Source organism: Pollachius pollachius (assembly GCF_949987615.1).
Source record: "Pollachius pollachius genome assembly, chromosome: 17".
In the NCBI taxonomy this organism is placed as follows: domain Eukaryota; kingdom Metazoa; phylum Chordata; class Actinopteri; order Gadiformes; family Gadidae; genus Pollachius; species Pollachius pollachius.
Genome location: NC_136950.1, coordinates 6930362 through 6950382, shown reverse-complemented (window position 1 = coordinate 6950382; position 20021 = coordinate 6930362). Strand labels below are relative to the sequence as shown.

The following is a 20021-nucleotide window of genomic DNA, read 5'->3' as shown; positions in this document are numbered from 1 at the left end:
ACAAAGTGAATGCGAGAGCGTAAGCCAACACCCTTTTGTTTTACATTGGGTGATTGCTAAGTAACAGCCCACCGCGGGCTTCTATAGCATTGAGGAGAACATATGAACCCACTGCTGTTCACTTTTAGATTTTAATTAGCTTTTCAGTTCATTCAACATGCAAAATGATCAAAAGAAAAAACTAAAATTATATAAAATAAGAGGGGCTCTGGGTGCTGAGCAGTGCTCATGTGTTTGTGTTTAATTAAGTGTGATCCATCTACGCAAGAGGTCCCCGAGATGTTATTAAGAGAACTTCCGACTCACACGCTAATTAGCGTAGCTTTCTAACACAGTAGCTCCGGCCAGTTAAAAGAAGTTAGTCTGCAGATCATTTACCAAATGACAATATTTCCTGCATCTCGATGAAAACAATGCAAGCTGGTTCTGGCCGCCACCAAAATATATATACCAACAGATTGAACTTGAACGCTTACTACGGAGTTTCAGTGGAAAACTTTCAAAACACGAAAAAACAAAACTGCATTAGTAATCATCTGACTGGGTCGGATCTCACCGCGGGGGGGAACAGATAAACCCAAACCCAGCAAAACATAAACAGCCAATCAAATCCCCGTTTCTGTTCCGGAACTTTCCCGATAACAGCCGACGACGGCGCCTCACGCAGTGACAGCACGTCCTCCTACCGGTGATAACCAGAAAACACAAACAACATGTTGTTGTTGAAGCGATAGACGCGCAGACGCCTTGCCAAAACATCGGGGAGGGGGGGGGGGGGGGGGGGGTGGACGGTGGCAGCCGTGGTTGTGTTGGCGGCGGGACGCGTAAACAAAATGTTGTTCTTTATCTCGACGCACCAGCTCTGTCCCCAGGCCACGCCACGGCAAGCGGCTGCCGAGGATTGTGGGTAATCGGCCCGCTGACAGAGGACGGGAGAAAACCTGAGGGCGCGCGCGCCGGTGGGACGGTGGCGCAACGGGACGAGGTCTTTACTTTCATCTTGTCAGGGTTTGTTTTGTGTTCTGTTGTTGGCGTCTCTCCATCACTGTCTTGTCCTCCTCCACCCTGTCTCTTCTCCTTCCTTCTCATTACCCCTGGCTCCCCCTCCACTTCATCTCAATCACTGTCTCGTCCTCTACTTTCCTCTCTCCCTCTCTCTTTCTAGAAATACCTGTGTGTGTGTGTGTGTGTGTGTGTGTTTGTGGACGTAATCGTTTGTTTGTGTTCCCTGCCATAAATAAATAGGGTGATCTCAGGGTCTTCAAAACCATATAAACATTACGGTCTGACTGGTCGGGGGCTGAAATAACACCGCCTTGTTTTAGTGTTTTGACATCTGGCCAAGAGTTCTTCCACTACTGCAGTCCAACTTTTAAAGCGCACACCACCTCCTCATCTGGAAGGAGAAGGTGGGTGTTGATAAGATTATGAAACCAAAACAACAACAACAACGACAACAACAGGCGCATATCTGGCAGGAGGGAGAGAGCAGATAGGTCGTAGCAAAAGGCAGGCAGACTTTTGAAGGGCTTCTGGAATTGTTGTTCAAATGTTGTTTTGAAAAAGGTTCGCAATTGTTGCTCCGGGATTTTGGGAAGCGTTGGGATTTAGAGGTGGAGAAATATGTGTTCCGCCTGAAAACAATTATATCAAGGTATTTGTTGTTATGTTTTTTTAATCCTTCCAACCTCTTACAGAATGACAAGCACATCTCCAAACAGCTCAGAATGCAGTGTGAAAGCTTTCCTTTGAGTAAGCGTGATGGTTCAACCTGATAGTGTGCTAACAAGATTATGCAATACACATTCTGGGGCCCACGATTCCTGTTCGATTTCCGCTCCCATGTCGTTCCCTCTCGTTAAACCCAATTTCCTCTCTCTCTCCAGTGTCCTGCTCCAAATCTATAAAAATACAAATTCCTTAGTCTAATTCAAAATGCCTGGTCCCCAACCAAGAACAGTGAGATCGAAGGCATTTGGATGTGTGTGTGATGCAAGGCTGCGGATAAACTGATGTGAATCATCTCAGGTAGAACAACTAACACGAGCAACCTGGAAAAGGCTGTCAAATTCTGGTCAGTTGGTCAATGGGTTGGTCGATGAGCACTTGTTTGACCAAATTCAGCTTTTTTTTTTTTTTTCAAATTCTCATCGATGGAGCTGTTTTAATAAGGAAAAAAGCACTTCTCAAACCATTATTTCCGGGCTTGGTAGCAGCAAATGCAGATGTTTGTTAACTTGATTGATCGGCTATATATGGGAGATTGGCTTTATATGTGTTAGAAATAACATTATTTATTAATAAAATTATATTCAAGGTTCCGTAGTTTCTTATTTAATAATCATATGGTTTGATAGACTTTGAGTAAGGAGGTCAAAACATTATCATTTACATTTAGGGCATTTAGCAGATGCTTACATCCAAAGTGACTTACAATAAGTCGGTTCAGTATGGATGTTCATAGAACAACTTTGAAGCACTATCAATTGCTAGGTTAACCCATTTCCTGTATATTACAAAGATAGTTGGGATAAGATGCTAGACGATGCTAAGTACTATTTTGAAGAACTAGGACATGTTTAAAGGAGAATAAGGGAGGAGGGGAGGTGGGGTAAGGAGGGAGGCTATGCAGAGTTCAGTTGAACCCTGGACAAGTGAGTCTTGAGTCTGGTGGGTTGTGACTTTGTTGTTTAACCTTTGCTTGCTCTTAGCGATGGCGTCACCATGCATCCAGCTGAGGCAGTTGAGCGGAGTGCTCAAGCTTGGTTGTGTGGTATGACTAATGCTTGGAGGTAGGCAGGGACAGTTCCCTTTGACTGCCTTGTAGGCCAGTATCATTGTCTAAAACACCCAAGTTTTCACAACTTTGAACTCGCGAAACTTAAGGAAGCTAGTGGCTAAATGCTTACCGATCATTTACTCATCTCCAAACTAATGACAAAATGTCACAGAAGTCATTGCTGTTGCAGCACATTTTTTAAAACAACATAAAGGTGTGCAGGCATATCATCTAAAATCGTTAGGCGGTCATTTTTTTTTTATGTCGTCCGTGATGCTCCGTCAACCTTTGTGTTTAACGCTCGATTGGCTCGAATGTGAACCTATCAGAATCGGCACCTCAGCACGCAACGCAGCAACATCCCTTGGGACCCATTATAATAACCACAGAACAAAGCCTTGAATCAATAAAGTCTGGTGTTCGACCCTTCATATATTGAAGCTCTGCGTAAGCAAACTCGGACCACGAGTGGATCTGAACCCACTAACCTTCCCTTAACAGCAATTGCGCCATATTTAGGCTAGCAGTCAGAGTAGAGTGCACTGTGGATGAAAGGAAGTTAATCTAGAGATAACGTGCATATGTTTTTAATATATATATATATATATTTTTTTTTTCATCTATAGAATTTCAGTCGACCAAGATTTTCTTTGGTTGACTACAGCCCTAGAAACAACACAGCTTACCGGCTAGAGTTTTTATTTTTTAATAAATTGCCTGCGGGCAAATTTAAATCAAACGACACAAAGGGCGCCTCACAATACACAACGGTTGGGATTTGATCATGTAAAGCATGTTGTAACATGTGTTTAAAAGGGACTCTATGAATACAATGTAACATATTTAAATATATCAAATCAACATTAATTGATTCTACTTAATAAAGGTTGGTCTGCAGCGTTCACCGCGTTGAGTTTAGGATTGGCTATTGGCAGTTCACACTCTTGTGATGTCACAAAAGGGGATTGGCTTATTGGCTTACCTTCATACAGCCAATCGCTGAGGCCGTTGAAGATGACGCCCTCCTTACCAGTGGAGACCAGGCGGATGGAGCGACTCTCCACCGTGGAGCGGTAGTAGATGTTGTTCTCAAAGATGAAGATCTGACAGGGGAGAGAGAAGAGAGAGGGAGGGGGAGAGAGAAGAGAGAGGGAGGGGGGGGAGAGAGAAGAGAGAGGGAGGGGGGAGAGAGAGGAGAGAGAGGGAGGGGGGAGAGAGAAGAGAGAGGGAGGGGGGGAGAGAGAAGAGAGAGGGAGGGGGAGAGAGAAGAGAGAGGGAGGGGGGAGAGAGAGAGGGAGGGGGGGAGAGAGAAGAGAGAGGGAGGGGGGAGAGAGAGGAGAGAGAGGGAGGGGGGAGAGAGAAGAGAGAGGGAGGGGGGAGAGAGGAGAGAGAAGGAAGGGGGGAGAGAGAAGAGAGGGAGGGGGAGAGAGAGGAGAGAGGGAGGGGGGAGAGAGAAGAGAGGGAGGGGGAGAGAGAAGAGAGAGGGAGGGGGAGAGAGAAGAGAGAGGGAGAGAGGGAGGGGGAGAGAGAAATTAGAGAAATAAACAGAGGGAAGGGGAGAGACAGAAATAGAGAGAGACAGAGAGAAGGAGTGATGGAGGGGAGAGCGAGAAGGAAGGAGAGAGAAGAGAAAGGAGAGAGGGAAGGATTAATGGAGGGGAGAGCGAGAAGGAAGGAGAGAGAAGAGAAAGGAGAGAGGGAAGGAGTGATGGAGGGGAGAGCGAGAAGGAAGGAGAGAGAAGAGAAAGGAGAGAGGGAAGGAGGGGGAGAGAGAAATAAAGAGGGAAAGAGGAGTGAGGGAGGGGAGAGAGGGAAAACGGGAGAGGGAGGGAGATATAGAGAAAGGGAGGGAATTTGAGAAAGGGGAGAGAGAGAGGAGGGTGGAGACAGACAGGGAGATAGAGGGATAAATATGGATAATTAGCCCCGAAAATGAATTAATTAGTGAATAAATAACTAAATCAACATTATTTAAGTGAACGCAATAAACCCAGGAACAAAATGGTGACAAATTAGAGGATTAGTCTCTTAATTAAGTAACGTTTGAAGACAATACTCAACTGATTTGTGCCTGTGACATATGAGTAGAGAGTAGGTGAATTAATTAGCACAGTGAAGCTACAACAACCCCCTCCACCACCACCAGCACCACCATCCCCAGCACATCTTGGCACGGCTGGCTTCCCCACAACATCCCCTCTCTTACCAGGGCGGAGGGGTCGGTGGGCCGTGACGCCGACACACAGACTCAGGTCCCCTGGGGTGTGAAGGGCACCCCCCTCCATGTTGGGCGGTCACTGTTTAGCGCTCACATTTCGTAGGTGAAGTCACCGCTAAATAGTGACTCCTAGCGCCACCCCCCACTCACTAGTTGTTCAGTAGTATTCAAGTGGTGAACAACGTTACATTTAACCCTCTGCCTCTTTCGGACTCCTTTCACGTTTGGCATTTCAAGTTTTTTTGGCATTTCACGTTTTTTCTTTCTCGTGTGTCTTTTTGCCGCTTTGTGTGCTTGCACTTCGCCCTAAACCAATCCCTGGATGTCTTGTCATACAGGCGACACAAGACTCCTGATTCTGATGGTTTTCACGGCCTGACAGAGAGACCCTGACAGGCGTGGAGAGAGCGAGCGCGGGGAGAGGTCAAACGGCTCATCGGAGCGGGTAAACAGACGTTAGGGGGATGGGTTGGCGGTTTAGTGTCAAAGGGAAACCAATGAGAGGGATGGAAGCAAGGATCACTGGATTCGGAGGGTTTTGGAGTGATTTAGAAGGACTTGTTTAAACTCGTGTTGGGATTATGGATTAGGATTCATCTCACTCTGAGGCATTCCAGGTAATTCTGAAACATTTTTGATGCATTGCCATGGATATCCGCTGGAGAAAATCAAACACTCCAGAACTCAACGCTGGTTTGCTCACAGAAGAAAGTTGCTAGGTTCGAAACCCCAATGTCTGCATCCTTGAGCGACATGCCCCTAACCCCTACCAGCTTCTTAATGATGTATGTTGCCATGGATGATATCTTAATCAGATGGCTGATAGAGTAAATAGAAAACGGACTTCAACTGTGGTAGTGATTCACGCAGGTGTAAATGGAGGGTTCAACCAGGGGGTTGATGGGAGTTGTAGTTCTCACCAGCTGCTGGCCGTGCGGTCCCCAGCCAGCGTACTGCAGTTGGGCGTTCCTCACTTCTGGAGGGTTAAGGTTCCAGGTCTCCCTGAAGAGACACACATACAGACACCGACACACACACACCGACACACACACACACACACACACACACACACACCAAAACACACACACATACAGAAGTCACAATGCTGATAATAAATACAACACATACACAAACTGATAAATACACACAAACACACACACACACACACACACACACACACACACACACAAAAACACACGCAGACAAATATACACACATACACAGCCTACTGCAGTGAGAAAGCTGAATAGTTTATAGGTGCATCCTTTACATTGCCTCTCTGCCCCGGAGCCACTTGTCCCTGTACAGGAAGTGCTGTGTAGAACAAGGGGGCCTTAAGACCCGCCACAGGCCCTCCAATGCCTTTGTGGAGCTGTTGAATTAATGAGGTCATCGCTCCTGGAGGGCTGACGGTCTGCTAGCCACCACCAGGTGGCAGCACACCTATAGATCTAAACGACTGAACTGAACTAAGTGTGGCGGCTAAGGAAGTCCAAGGTTTTCATGGAATATCTAATAGTATATAATATATTTCCCTTGATGTATTAGTAATAGGTTTAGGCATTAGAGAAACGTTGGTTCAATTCAAGTAGGCTATATGGTTGTGGTGATGTAAGGTTGGGTACAAGTTTGAAATAGTAGATGTAGAGTTAGAAGATAAGTTTGAGGTAGACACCGTTACATCGCAGACGGCTTGAGTATCATTGGGTTTGTTTTTTCAAACGGTATGTTCAGGGTTTATGATATCTCATGTCTCAGTATGTTCTTCTGAAAATGGTTGCAAAACCAGGACATTTCAATGTGGGTAGTTGCACTAGAATACAGCATCAAGCTAATTGGATACTCACGGAGTCTCAAGGCTGCAAATGATGTAGAAGGCCGTGTAGGAATACTGGTAGACCTGGGGAACAGAGGATTCACGTATTCATACAGTCATTCACTCATAATTCTAACTCAAAAGTCATAGTGTTCTCCTATCTCATTTAGATTGTTTTTGATTGCCTGTGAAGAGGTAAAGTGATTTAGTGTTAGACATATTTGATCAGGAAGCTAATATCCAGTGCTAGCCCATTGAGAATACATTGGAGACCTTTAAAATAGATACGTAGACGGAGCCCCATTGACTGCTCCGTTGCTACGATACGCCAACACTGCCAAAATATTGGAAAGGCCAAGACTGGTCTGTAAATACATTCGGTTACTATTAAGTAAACGGGAGAGCTGCGTTTCTACTGGAACCAAAACTTTTAATATTATATCATTCAATATTATAGTGTATATATTTTATGTAACCATGTTTTTTTTTACCCCATGTAGATAATACACCCTTTAACAAAGACACTCACGGAAATCCGTTGGGCTCAATCTAAAGTAAAATCAGGAGAACGACATTCCCCTTCTGTTTATAATCTATCAACGTCTCGTTTCACGTTCCCACGCTGTCATCGCAAGCCCCTCCCCTTCATCTCTCAACCAATCAGGACCTCACGCATTAGCAGGAGTGCAATTGTGCGCCGACGCACGATTCATCAGTGTATAATAACATCTCTCATTCATGCTTGTCGCTTGTCTGCTGTTTTCATTGAGACTCATCGCAGACCTCCTCCATCCCCTCCACCTCTGGGATTAGGCTCCACCCGTCTACGGAGAAAGAGATTACATCCTCCAGGGCAGAGGCACTCCATCCACAATCACACCACCACCAGCGTCTAGACACCATAATGAGGGAATCCTATCCCGGCATACTTCATGGATCCATCTTCCCCTTGAAGAATAATTTGATGGGAGTCGGATCGCCAAATGTGTCGTCAGTAAATCTCATGGTTCCTTTTAAATACTGGTCTTTCCTGATTCAAGTGGAACGTGACTTTTCATCCAGAAGAAACGCAGCTCCCCCGGTTACTTGTATTTGTTAGCAGGCCAGTCTTTATGGCCTCGACCTTGACGTATGATCCAAAGGCCGATGCGGTGGCTATATATATATATATATATATATATATATATATGGCTATGTTTGGGCCACCGGTGTGTCGTCGTTAGTGTTGCCTCTCTGCACTCGTCTCTGTGTTGCCCGATATTGATGTTTTCTCTCCGCTGGGATACGTTTCCCCTGCTGCTAGCTTGGCTGCATGATAATGGTGCTAGCTGAATGCCTATGAAGCTATCTGATGCTAATAGTTAATTATCATTCATGTTAATGACTGCTAGCACGGATGAATGTAAATGGTGCTAGCTGAATTAAAAGGATGCTAGCTGAATGCTAATGATGCTAGCTTAATGATGATGATGCTAGCTGCGTAACCTTACATCGTCGGGACCGACTCGAGGAAAGGTTGTGTTATAACCCCTCTGGGACCGGCTTGGCACCAATATGTACTGCCATTTAGAGAAGGGAATTCCTTCCCCTCCCTAAAGCTATTATGCTAATGCTAAGTCTATGTTCACTTTCATGTATGAATAATGAATAATATGACATCATATATAACAATTTTACATATATATATATATATAACAGTGCAGTTCAGGTACGAATAATACCATGGAACATTAATAGAGCTAAATGTATTTGAGACGTGTGTGTGAATGTGTGTGTGTACGTGTGTGCGTACTTGCGTGTGTGCGTGCGTGTGTGTTTGTGCGTGCAGAGCATGTATGTGTACACAGATTAGAAAAGGAGATCAGGAATGGTGGAGACATAACAGCACCAATATAAACACACGTACAGACACACACACATACATAAAACAAATACACACACACACACACACACACACGCAAACAAATACACATAGAATAAATAGTCTTCTGTGTCACCTATTGCTAGTGTTTGTTTGTCGACACATTGTACTCGACTCTACTTGTTCTGGGTAGATGATTACATCAGTCAACATCCCTCCTTCCCCTCGCAGGCAGACGTAAGTGTGCCTGTGTGTATGCGTGTGTGTCTTCACCACCACCTTCTTTACAACCACCACCACCTCCACCACCGTCACCACCACCACCACCACCACCACCACCACCACCACCACCACCTCCTCCACCTCCTCCACCACCACCACCACCATCACCACCACCTCCTCCACCACCACCACCACCATCACCACCACCACCACCACCACCACCACCATCACCACCACCACAACCACCACCACCTCCACCACCACCACCACCACCACCACCACCACCTCCTCCACCACCTCCTCCACCACCACCACCATCTCTACCTCGACCACCACCAGCTCTCCACTATCTTCACCACCACCATCTCCTCCACCCCCCCCCCCCACTCGGTCCGGGGTCTTACCGGGGCTACGTTGTAGGCCAGCAGCACGTGCTTCATGTCGGGGGACACCTCATAGCGGCTCGCCTTGTACATCTCCTGCCAGGACAACAACACACAACCATTTAACCGTGCGCACAGCTTATTTACTCATTACTTCCGCTTTCTTTCCATTAGCGCCGCTGCCGCTGCCGCATCTCACGCTAAATGACGTGCGTTTGACGGATGGCGAGGAGAGTTGCCGCGGCGGCGGACGGAGAATTAATCAGGACGCAGTGAGCGTAACACCCGGCGACGATGACGAAAGTAATGTTGTGTGTCGTGGCGCCCGCGTCCCCCCAGAGTCTGACACAAAATATAATCAGAATTGTATTAGTATCTACTGTAAATATGGATGTGTTCATAACCCAGCCAACCCCCAAATAGTCCCCCCCCCCTTCCCCTCCAGATCCCCCATGATGCATCGGCAGACGGGGAAAGGCACACGGTGATGATGGATCACGTGTTGTTTGGTTCCTAACGCGAAGCGACTCCGAGGGACGGAGATGTGCTGACGGAGAGAGAAAGCCTTTCATTTAGTTCACGGCTACGCACTCTCTGTTTCACAGTCCGGGGATTACAGGAAGCCAATGAGGAAAGCATGAGGGGTCAGTGGGAAACAAAGAGAGAGAGATGGATGTATTGCTAAACTTACAAACTTCTTGTTGTGGACCAGGACGACCCTCTCTTGGGTGTCCACGTTGAAGTTGACAACGTCGCCCTCTCTGGTTCGATACAGGAGTTCATTGCCTGCAGAGAGAGAGAGAGAGAGAGAGAGAGAGAGAGAGAGAGAGAGAGAGAGAGAGAGAGAACAACAAGGGACAAACAAGAGGGATAGCAATTAGAAAAAGCATGAAGGAAGCGTATGCATGAATATTAATGCATAAATGTGACGCAAAGTCACTGTTATTCATTTAAAAAAGAAGATAACACATTTCTGTGTTCAACTGAGGTTGAAGGTTGTTTGTCGGACGACAACAGACGAAGAATCTAATCCAACAAAGAAGAATAAAGGATAAAACCCAACCAGTTCTGAAGGTTACTTTAAAAAACACTGGCGTCCCTCGTTCACCTTCACTCCGCGCACGCCTCTCTCGCCCCGAGCCCCACCCATCAACATCGTGGCCGGCTGCGGTGCTGAGGGATGGAGGTGCTCTGACGTGCGCGGTGCGGCGAGGTAATTAGCAGCGGGAAATTGGGAGGCCGGGCGTGTCTCTGGGTCCTCCAGCATATCTAATTGTCTATTAGGCTGAATCTCCATCACTGAGTCCCCAGCTACCCCACGTGCCCAGAGACCCAGACCTCAGGATGAACGAGGGTCTGTTGTAAATACATGAATAAATCATAGGGATAAGGATGGGGGAGAAAGGAGTGGGTGTAGTCTCTGGGACACACTGTCATTGAAGAACCAAGATCAAGTGCAGGTGAAGACAATATTGTGGCCCTTCTAACTTTTGATGGTTAGTTCATCCATTCATCTTCACTACTTTTCTTCCTTGCACCTTATTTGGCGGTGACCTCTGGTTTGTGTATGTGTGCGTGTGTGCGTGTGTCTCCATTTGCCCATCCATCCATCCCTCCCTCCCCCAATCCACAAACCCACCTTTCAAACCACTTACCTATCCATCCCTCCATCTCTCCCTCCACCCATCTCTCCTTTTTCCCTCCCTCCCTCAACCTCCCTTTCTCCCTCACCCCTCTCTCCCTGTGAAAAGCGAGGGTCGCATTTCCCCAGATGCTACCATTTAGCCGTTTACCTTTGCATACACACATAGCACCACACTACAAACAACCACACACCACAGTTTAATACACTCCATTTATTTACAACATGCTAGATAATTCACACATACATTTGTTTGTCAACTACCCTTCTTCCTGTCCGGCCTGGTCCATGGGGAACGCGTGCCGCATGGGAACCAGGGCTTTATTTTCTGTTCCGGGACAGTTCATTTGGTTTGCTAATGGCGGGGGTGGTGAGGTAGCGTTTGTACTTCTGAGTGTCGTTATGGTTGGTGTGATTTATTTATCAAAGACTGTGTTGTGTGTGTGTGTGTGTGTGTGTGTGTGTGTGTGTGTGTGTGTGTGTGTGTGTGTGTGTGTGTGTATATTTGTATGCAGCGTTTGATGAACCTATAGTGTTGGGGCTATTATTCTTTGGTGTTTGATTGACCATGTTATATTGATGTGTCACCTATCCCAGTGGTTTCTCCCAATCGGCCCTGATTGGTAGGCCTATTTAATGGAGAGACATGGTGAGGGAAAGGGGTCGGGCATTTGATATGCAACAGCTTGCCGACAGGCTGTATTCTTTTGTGTGACTTTTTGTACTTTTGACACTGTAAATAAACCGGCACCATTTTTTGCAACCTTCAACTCTCTGAGCCGACTCCTGCTTTTGACCAACTGACTCCTTGGTTGCATACCGTCCCACATGTGAGTTGGGGGTTCAATACATCTGTCTCACACTCCCTCCCTCATTCTTTCTCAGTCATATGTACCAATCCTCCAGGTATCCCAGCAGAGCTTTAAATCCTACCCAGCATGCACTTCTCCAGGCAGCGACTCCTACAGATGTCTAGCCCCTCCTCGCCTCTCCTACTCTTCCCCAGCAGCGCCCTGGACACACCCACGCTCCCAGGGGGCATGACTGCAGTGGCCCCGCCCCCTTTGCCCTCATTGGCAAAATTGACCCCCGGCCCCAAAAAGACATGACCTGTCATTTGTTTCACATTCATTTATTTTGCATTGTTTTATTGTTGTATTTTTTATGCAAAAGTACAACTGTTATGCCCTCATTGGGTCTGTGCAGGGCACTGCCTGGGCGTCTTGCGTCGGCATCTATGTTTCTCAAACTCCCTCGCCCGAAGTGTTGTTTTTAACTGTGATCTCTTTTATTAATACAACCTCCAGCCCAGGGCAAGTCTGCTGCCCCTCCACACCCAGAGAGAGATGGAGGGAGGGTGAGAGAGACCTTGTAAAAATTTGCTTTTAAAAGTGGATTTATCTTAATCTCATCCTTGTCTGATAACACAACAATGCATTACTTGGATCTATAACACATGACTTTACAATATCAAGTTGATCTGCAGTCACATGTTTTTTACCAAAATCGTTTCAGATCTTCATCTGAAAGCGCGTTGAGCCCATATATTCTCTCTGGAAGGGAGCCCTGACAGAAAACCAAGAGACAATTATAACAGGTGAGCTTCACCTCACGTACAGTTGGATCAGATTGTCATGTTACTCAAAACCAGAAACAATGCAATCAGCTTAAGAACCACAGTACACAGTGAATCGGTATCTGTAAGGTGTTCACCAGCCAATCAGAAGGCAGATATCAGCACCTTTCTGTTTTAACCACACCAGCGTTTTACCGTCTAACTTATTATAAACGACACTTCCCACGGTGCTGAAAGTGACACATTATACCGTTTAAACTCTTATAGTCTGGCGGCAGGCAGCCATATGCTTGGCGGTGCCATGGGTTTTAAAACGACGTTCCAAGCGAGCCATTCTCCTGCTGTACGCTGACAAGTTAATTAAATACCTTGAGTACCTACACCGGTAAGCACTGCTTTAAAGAATAATTATTCCAGTCAATGCGGGTTGACCCTGCCAATGGCACCATGCCATTGTTCCAACTGCCTTGAGTTTTCTTTTGTCCTGCGGCTGCGTTCCAACTGAAGCATTGTTCCTCTCTCGCCGCCTTCTAGGAATTCCTCGCCTTCTCCGGAAGGACTCTCATCCATCCAGAAGGGGGTGAGGGCTACCATGGAGCCCCCCCTCCCACGCTAGCCATGGATGAACGACGTCGGGTCAGGTCAACTGTATTTGTCTAGCCCTCCATCCCAGACACCCCCTAACCCTGCAGAGCCCTTTAAAGGCCACGGGAAAACTGCCAAACCCCAGAGGGGACAACCCTGGAAAAGGAACACAGAAGAAGGTTCAACAGTCAGACACGGTGGGGAGCGACTACGAAGACCTATTCAGGGATGAAGACCTGGGCCATGCAGAGGTGTTTTTACTAAGTGTTCTTGTGGAGGTTTCCCCCCAGCCTTGTTTGACCAATTACTCCCTAGTACTATTTAGTCCCTTTTATCCAAAGGGACATACAGCGTGTTAGGGACTTGTCTTCAAGGAGGGATGGAAACCAGGAGTCAAACAGCCCAACCATGACAATATCATCCCCCCTTTTGTGCATTTAATGATATGGTCTGTGTGTGTGTGTGTGTGTGTGTGTGTGTGTGTGTGTGTGTGTGTGTGTTTTACGGGTCGTTTGGCGGGGTGTGGAGGAAGAGGCCAGGAGCTAGGGTTGAGTTATGGTGCGTGTCAGCGGCTAGCCTCCTGCGTCGTAGCGCCGTAAATCTCCGCTCCTTGGGCTCCGTCCAGCCATTAAATGAATAGACGTTCATTAAATATGTATCAGGATCCTAATTGTAAAACGAAGAAGAAGAAAGAAATCCTCCATCTTGATAATCAGGAGTTTCATGGTTTCTTTTTAATTTCCTCTTTGATCATTTTTTCTTTATATTTCTTTACATAAATATTTTTTGTTCGAATCTGCAATCGAAATTCCAGAGAAACAGGGAGTCTGACCGAGCTTGTCCAGGGAAACACAATCTGTAAGATGTGCATGACACGACAAAAGGTGATGAATTGTGAATGATTACATGAGTGAAAGAGTGAACATGTGATCACGTTAAAGGGTTAAGTAAGTATTAAGTAAGTATAAGCGAGTGAGCGAATTTCAGTGAACAAGTGGACAGGTGAAAGAAAACAACAACAAAGGTGCACGTGAAAAAGTGCATCGAGCAGAGTGGAAGGAGAAGGAGTAAAGAGAGACTGAAGGAGAAGAGCGCGGGGGGAGGTCAGCCGCCACAGGCGACCCCCCCCGGCCCCCCGTCACGTCCCTCAGCCAGAGATCGATGGTAATCAACCAGGCGGGCTACATCGCCCGCGGCCCGGCCCCGGGATGCCACGCGACCGCGGCTACGCAGTGACAAGGCGGTCAGGGTTCATGCTCTGTTTCTGTTGTGTTAACCTTCGACCCCGGCGGCGGAGAGGCGCTGAGTGCCGGTGGGAGCGCCGCTGTGAGCCGGAATAACGGACTAAATAAATACACATTCTCGCGGCGTTTGTGAGGTGCCCTTTTCTTCTGCCGTGAGCAGCAGCACATTTGCCTGTCCTGCTGGGCGCCCGGCCCTCGCTGACGCAACAAAGAGCCGGGAAGCTTTTGTGTTGGCAGCGATAAGACGCTGGAAGAGGATTCAAAGGATTGTGGGTCTATTACATGGATACTGCGTGTTCAGCGCACATCGGAGAAAGGAACAGTCACGGCTTCGCTTCGCACGCACACACACACACACACACACACACACACACACACACACACACACACACACACACACACACACACACACACACACACACACACACACACACACACACACACACACACACACACACACACACAAAAGAGGGCCTCGGAGGATCCTCTTTTCAAAAGAAGCCCTCGGCATTCTGGGTATATCGTGGGATCCTGGGTATATCATTAATAACCAAATTAAATCATGTGAACCGTCTGAATGGTCCATCCATCCGTCTCCTTCATCATCCATCGATCATCCATCGATCAATAAGCGATCCATCCACCAGCTATTTAAACCTTTCAGTGCAATGTGCCTCAGTCGATGGCTGGTATTTCAACCATGAGCAAGGCACACGTTGATGCTGAATACAAGGAAGCAGTTCACAGTACCACTGGACAACATGTTGACCCTGATCATGACTGCTCACCCCCAGCGACCCCCCAGCAGCAAAGTAGAAAGGGTTGTGTGTTATGACACTAATACCGCTTTCTTTGCCAGTGTAAATTAGCAACCTCCCGTGTGCTGAGGAGGTGATGATCTGTGGAGAGACATACGTGTGTTGACGTTTATAATTGGCCTTCCACACCTAGCCCTGGTGGTTGCCTTCGGAGACGATCCCGATCCAGCTATCCACCTTTGAGTCTCGCATCGGCCTAGCTTTGGCTGGGATGATGTCCCCCAGATTTCCAAATATGGGCGCAACCGTACGATGTTCAAAGCCAATTAGAGCAACGCACTTTGCTCTCATCGGTCGTGCCAAATCCAGTTGGAAGTCTCTAATCTGAGAAAAGCCTTCCCTGCCGATTTCTGTCCATCTTTTGACATCGTTATTCACTCTATTTCAGATAGAACCAGTTTGGATTGCTACTCCCTTTCCAAGAGTGCCACCATTGTTTATTTAATTGGTCACTTGCTGTTGGTGGTGAGCTGAACCTCCCTCCCCTAAGAGCTGAGTGGTCTGAGCGTGTTTATATTTTTGGATAAGGCTTCAGACGGGACGGAGGCCAGACCGACACGCAGAGAGAAACAGAATGTGATCTCAGCCATCAGGCTGCCTCACCGGGCTGTCTGGAAGCACATAGCTCACTGAAAAGGCAGAGCTCCCCTGCCACCACAAGTGTGTGTGTGTGTGTGTGTGTGTGTGTGTGTGTGTGTGTGTGTGTGTGTGTGTGTGTGTGTGTGTGTGTGTGTGTGTGTGTGTGCAACTGCACACAGACATGCGCCCACACACACACACAATAAATCGATGAAGCTATCACGGCGGTATATCGCTCCAATCCCTTTCATTTGGGAGTGTGGATGGGTGTTAGAGGCAATGGGTGGGAGAATGAGTTCATTGTTTGAAAAAGGTTTATGCCTTCAGAAACTGGGACATTGTAGATAATAAATAATCCAAATCCATTACTATTCTGTTATGCAAGATGATGACTGTGCATGTATTTACAGAGTTCCCAATACGCCAAAAAGCTCCTTCTCTCTGGGCTCATTGTTTAATACATCGTGGTCAGTAAAGGGACCAGTAAACAAGCAGAACCAGGTCGGCCATTAAGAAACAACAGACCTCGAGGCTACCGGGACCCCGGAAGGGAGGGGACACTTCCCTCACAGCCGCCAAAGAGAGTAAGGGAGAGAGAGAGAGAGAGAGAGAGAGAGAGTCGGTGAGTCAGTGAGTGAGTGACAGGAAGAGAGAGAGAAGGATGACAAATAGAAGCGGCTTGGGCATAAAATGAAAACGAAATATAGAAAGGAAATAATGTGGCATATGTGTGAAATCAGCGGGGGCTACCAACTGTGCAATTATTGTCAGCGGTGAGAGCTAGCGCCGCCACGGCAACGGGACACGCGCGGAATGCTGATGAGCCGTTTAGCGGGAGCACGAGGGAGCGCCCAGGAGTCAAATTGGACACATCACTCGGCTTTAAAAGGTGATGAAGCACAGAGACGGCGGGCGCAGGCGAGCCGCTTACGGACGGCGAGACCCTATAGGAGCTTTTCCATTAAGCTAGCCGGCTACCCTGAAACATCAGAGCCATTTGGATTGGACGAGGTCCGTTTGGACTATGCAGGAGGATTTCCGATGAAGTGGCTCTACCCAGCGTAAAAAAACAGACCTTGAAAAACAAAACCAATTATTTACAACAACAACAACAACAACAAAACAACCATTAAATCTCAAGCCCTTTCCCTGAAAGAAATCGCATTCTCCGGATGCTAGAGGTCTTGCTAACCGCACATGACTCGAACCATCCGGTTCAGTTAATAACTAACCCACATAAAAAGATGATGGAACTTGTAATTGCAATTCCTCCGCAGTTCTCTGACTATCTATCACCCATCCGACTACAGATCCATCTGGCGGTCCTCCCTCTATCACTCGTCACGCTATCTATCATCACTGTACCCATCCACCCATCATGCATCCATCTTCTCTTCCATTCCTCTCTGTTTTTTCGATTTCCCCAAACCCCCATCTTCCTCGCCCCCACAGCCGACAGAGGCTAAGGCAAAGAGGGCCGGGTTGTGATGAGTTCATCTCACGATGTTCTGCTCCATGATTTTAAACCCCGACCCCCCTCTGGTTCACCATTTCCTCTTGAAGCCACTGATCAAACGTCTAAATATGTCTCCATCACCGGCCCTGTGATGCTAAAGTCGAGATCTGTCCAGACGGTTCCTTTTGAAGTGCAACACCATAATGCTAAGCTAACTAGACATGTAGGAAAAAGGCAAAACGTGATACAACAGACGCTTTTATCCAAAGTGACTCATCTTTTTTTGTAGATTTGTTTCGTCACACAGCATCCATCTACAGACTCAGACTCAATGTTTATATTAACTGCAATCACGAGGACCGTTGGAGGAACTGTCCAGTTATGACTTTGTGTAGATAAACTATAGCATCCTCTACACCTTTATACAACCTGTGTATCTTCTCTTCTCTGACCTACGGACAGAAATACTGTCGGTAGACCTACAGACTCATAATACTCGCGTTTGTCGCTGATTTTGGGTTCCAGGGGGTACGGGGTGTCAGTGTCAGTGTCTGTGTCTTGTTTCCTGTTTAATGAAGCCCAAAAAAGACCGTACCAGAGCGTGGTTATGAGGGCCGTCTGTCGAGAGCACACTCCCCATGTTCTGCTCTGGGGGCCGCAGTGAGGGCCCCGCTGACGTTCCACGACGTGGAGCAGATGTTGTGTGCTAGCTTCCAGATGTGAACACTGAGCAACGTCTGTTTCGGCGTTAGCAAAGGACCGCTGATGCGTGAACATGATAAATGTCGTAGCCCACTGAACGGTTTGCGGCGCGGCGTTAAACAAGAACAAAGGGAGAAAAACTGGTCACATGGGACGTGGTTACTTCCTGATGTCCATATGGGGACCCGAGGTTCAGGGGGACCACCGCGGCTGAGGGGAACCTGGTGTCTGGGGGATAGGATGGAGAATGGCTTCTGTCTTACCCTGAATCCTGCACACTACGCAAACAAGGGCAGGGTTTCAGAATCAACAGATTAACCCCGAGATTGTCTGTCGGGATTACTAGGATTTTGGGGATTACTGGAGTGTGTGAGGCTAATGGTTACTTCTGGGACAGAATGTCTTTCAGATCATTGGTTCTCAAGCTGTGGTGCGCGTACCACTGCTGGTATGTGTGCGCTATTTTGTGGTATGCGGAGGAATCTCCTAAAAAATGATGAAATGGCCCTTTTATTTTAAAACAGAATATTATTAAGATACTAAAACGAAAGAAAATACCTTAACCATCAAATCGTTAAAATGGGAGTCAAAAATAAGTTTTGCCATGCCTGTAATATTTTTGTTTCAGTGTCAGCCTGCTTCGTAGTTGGGTTATATATATGGCTCCTCACTGAAATATTTGCAAGAGAAGTGCAGATCAGGAGGATAATATTTCAACCTGTAAATAAACTTGGGGACTGCATTGAACCGAGCCCAGGTGCTACCGGCGGCTTCAGCAGCACCAGTGAAGTCTCAGCAGCACCTGCTAGCACCAATTTGGGTTAAGCTGGAGAGGGACGGAGAGCCTAGACCGCAGTGTGAGGAATGTGTGGATGTTCTTAGCAATGAAACCATTAAACCCTCCCATCTCAAACAGCATCTTACAACCAAAACAGCAGCGCTGTAAGACAAATCAGTCATTTTTCCTAAGAAACGTGACGGATTGAAGCAGTCCAAGTTGACGATTCAATAACCAGGAACAACATCATTGTGCACCTCCTCTTGCTCGGACCGCACTTCCTAGAATATTTCAAGGTGAAGACCGAAGCAAACAAATGGACAAGAAACCCGTTCAGCATCCAAACCTCTGAAATGCCCAAGGACTTGACCGTTGGTGAGCAGGAGAGTTCAACAGAAATATCAAGCAGCACAAAATTGAAGTCTGCTTTCAGAAGGCGGTCTTTGTTGGACTTTTGGAAACAGCAACACACCGTATACCCTGCGCTTTCGGACAAGGCCGTGCAGTTCCTTCTTTCTTTTGCGACCACATATCTGGGCGAGAAAGGCCTCTCTTCACTTGCGGTCATAAAAACAAATATAGAAGCAGAGACTGAAGTTGACCTTGATAAACCCAGTCATCGCTGGACTGTGTTTGCAGAGGCAGGCACCCTAGTTCAGTTGTCAACATGCTTGCCAACTTTTTCACATTATTTGAATATGTCATATCATTTTTCAATCAGGTTGTTGGTTTACAGTTGTTATTCCTAATTTGCTCCCTTGCTATGTGTCTGTGTGTGTGTGTGTGTGTGTGTGTGTGTGTGTGTGTGTGTGTGTGTGTGTGTGTGTTTGAATGAAATACAGTTGTTATCTCTAATGGTGTCACTTGCTCTGTGTGTGTGTGTCTGAATGAAATACAGTTGTTATTTCTAATGGTGTCACTTGCTCTGTGTGTGTGTGTGTGTGTGTGTGTGTGTTTGAAAGAAAAACAGTTGTTATTGTTAATGTTGTCACTTGTTCTAGGTTTGTGTGTGTGTGTGTGTGTGTGTGTGTGTGTGTGTGTGTGCGTGTGTGTTAGGGGCGTGCCCTTATATTGTGTGGAAGATTTAACAATAAATAATATTATTTTAAGCAATAAATGTGCCTCCTGTGTGAACTGTGCGTAGCTAAGTAGGGCAGGTCTCTGCTACTGTATTTGTTATATTTTATAACATAACATAATGGTGGTAGTTGGAGAGACTAATATTTCTGTGCTTTATAAAATGTTTGAGAACCACTGACACAAATTAAGAGGTTGTGTTGTATTGAAGGGAGGTGAATACTGATATTGATAGACTTATGATACGTCATTTCGTGCCATTTTGGGAATGCATAGCAGTGGGCC

The 20021-nt window shown here is 46.8% G+C and overlaps 1 protein-coding gene across 1 annotated transcript in view; it reads right to left on the bottom strand.

Annotated features, from left to right (window-relative positions):
- Positions 1–20021, bottom strand: part of dpp6a (dipeptidyl-peptidase 6a) — a gene marked incomplete at both ends in the record, with an annotated part of 120450 nt that overhangs the window by 14150 nt on the left and 86279 nt on the right. The window contains 5 exons of the mRNA XM_079754717.1: positions 3762–3882; positions 5918–5999; positions 6845–6897; positions 9301–9375; positions 9971–10065. Coding sequence (XP_079610843.1) covers positions 3762–3882; positions 5918–5999; positions 6845–6897; positions 9301–9375; positions 9971–10065 — 426 coding nt within the window. The remainder of the gene's footprint in view (positions 1–3761; positions 3883–5917; positions 6000–6844; positions 6898–9300; positions 9376–9970; positions 10066–20021) is intronic.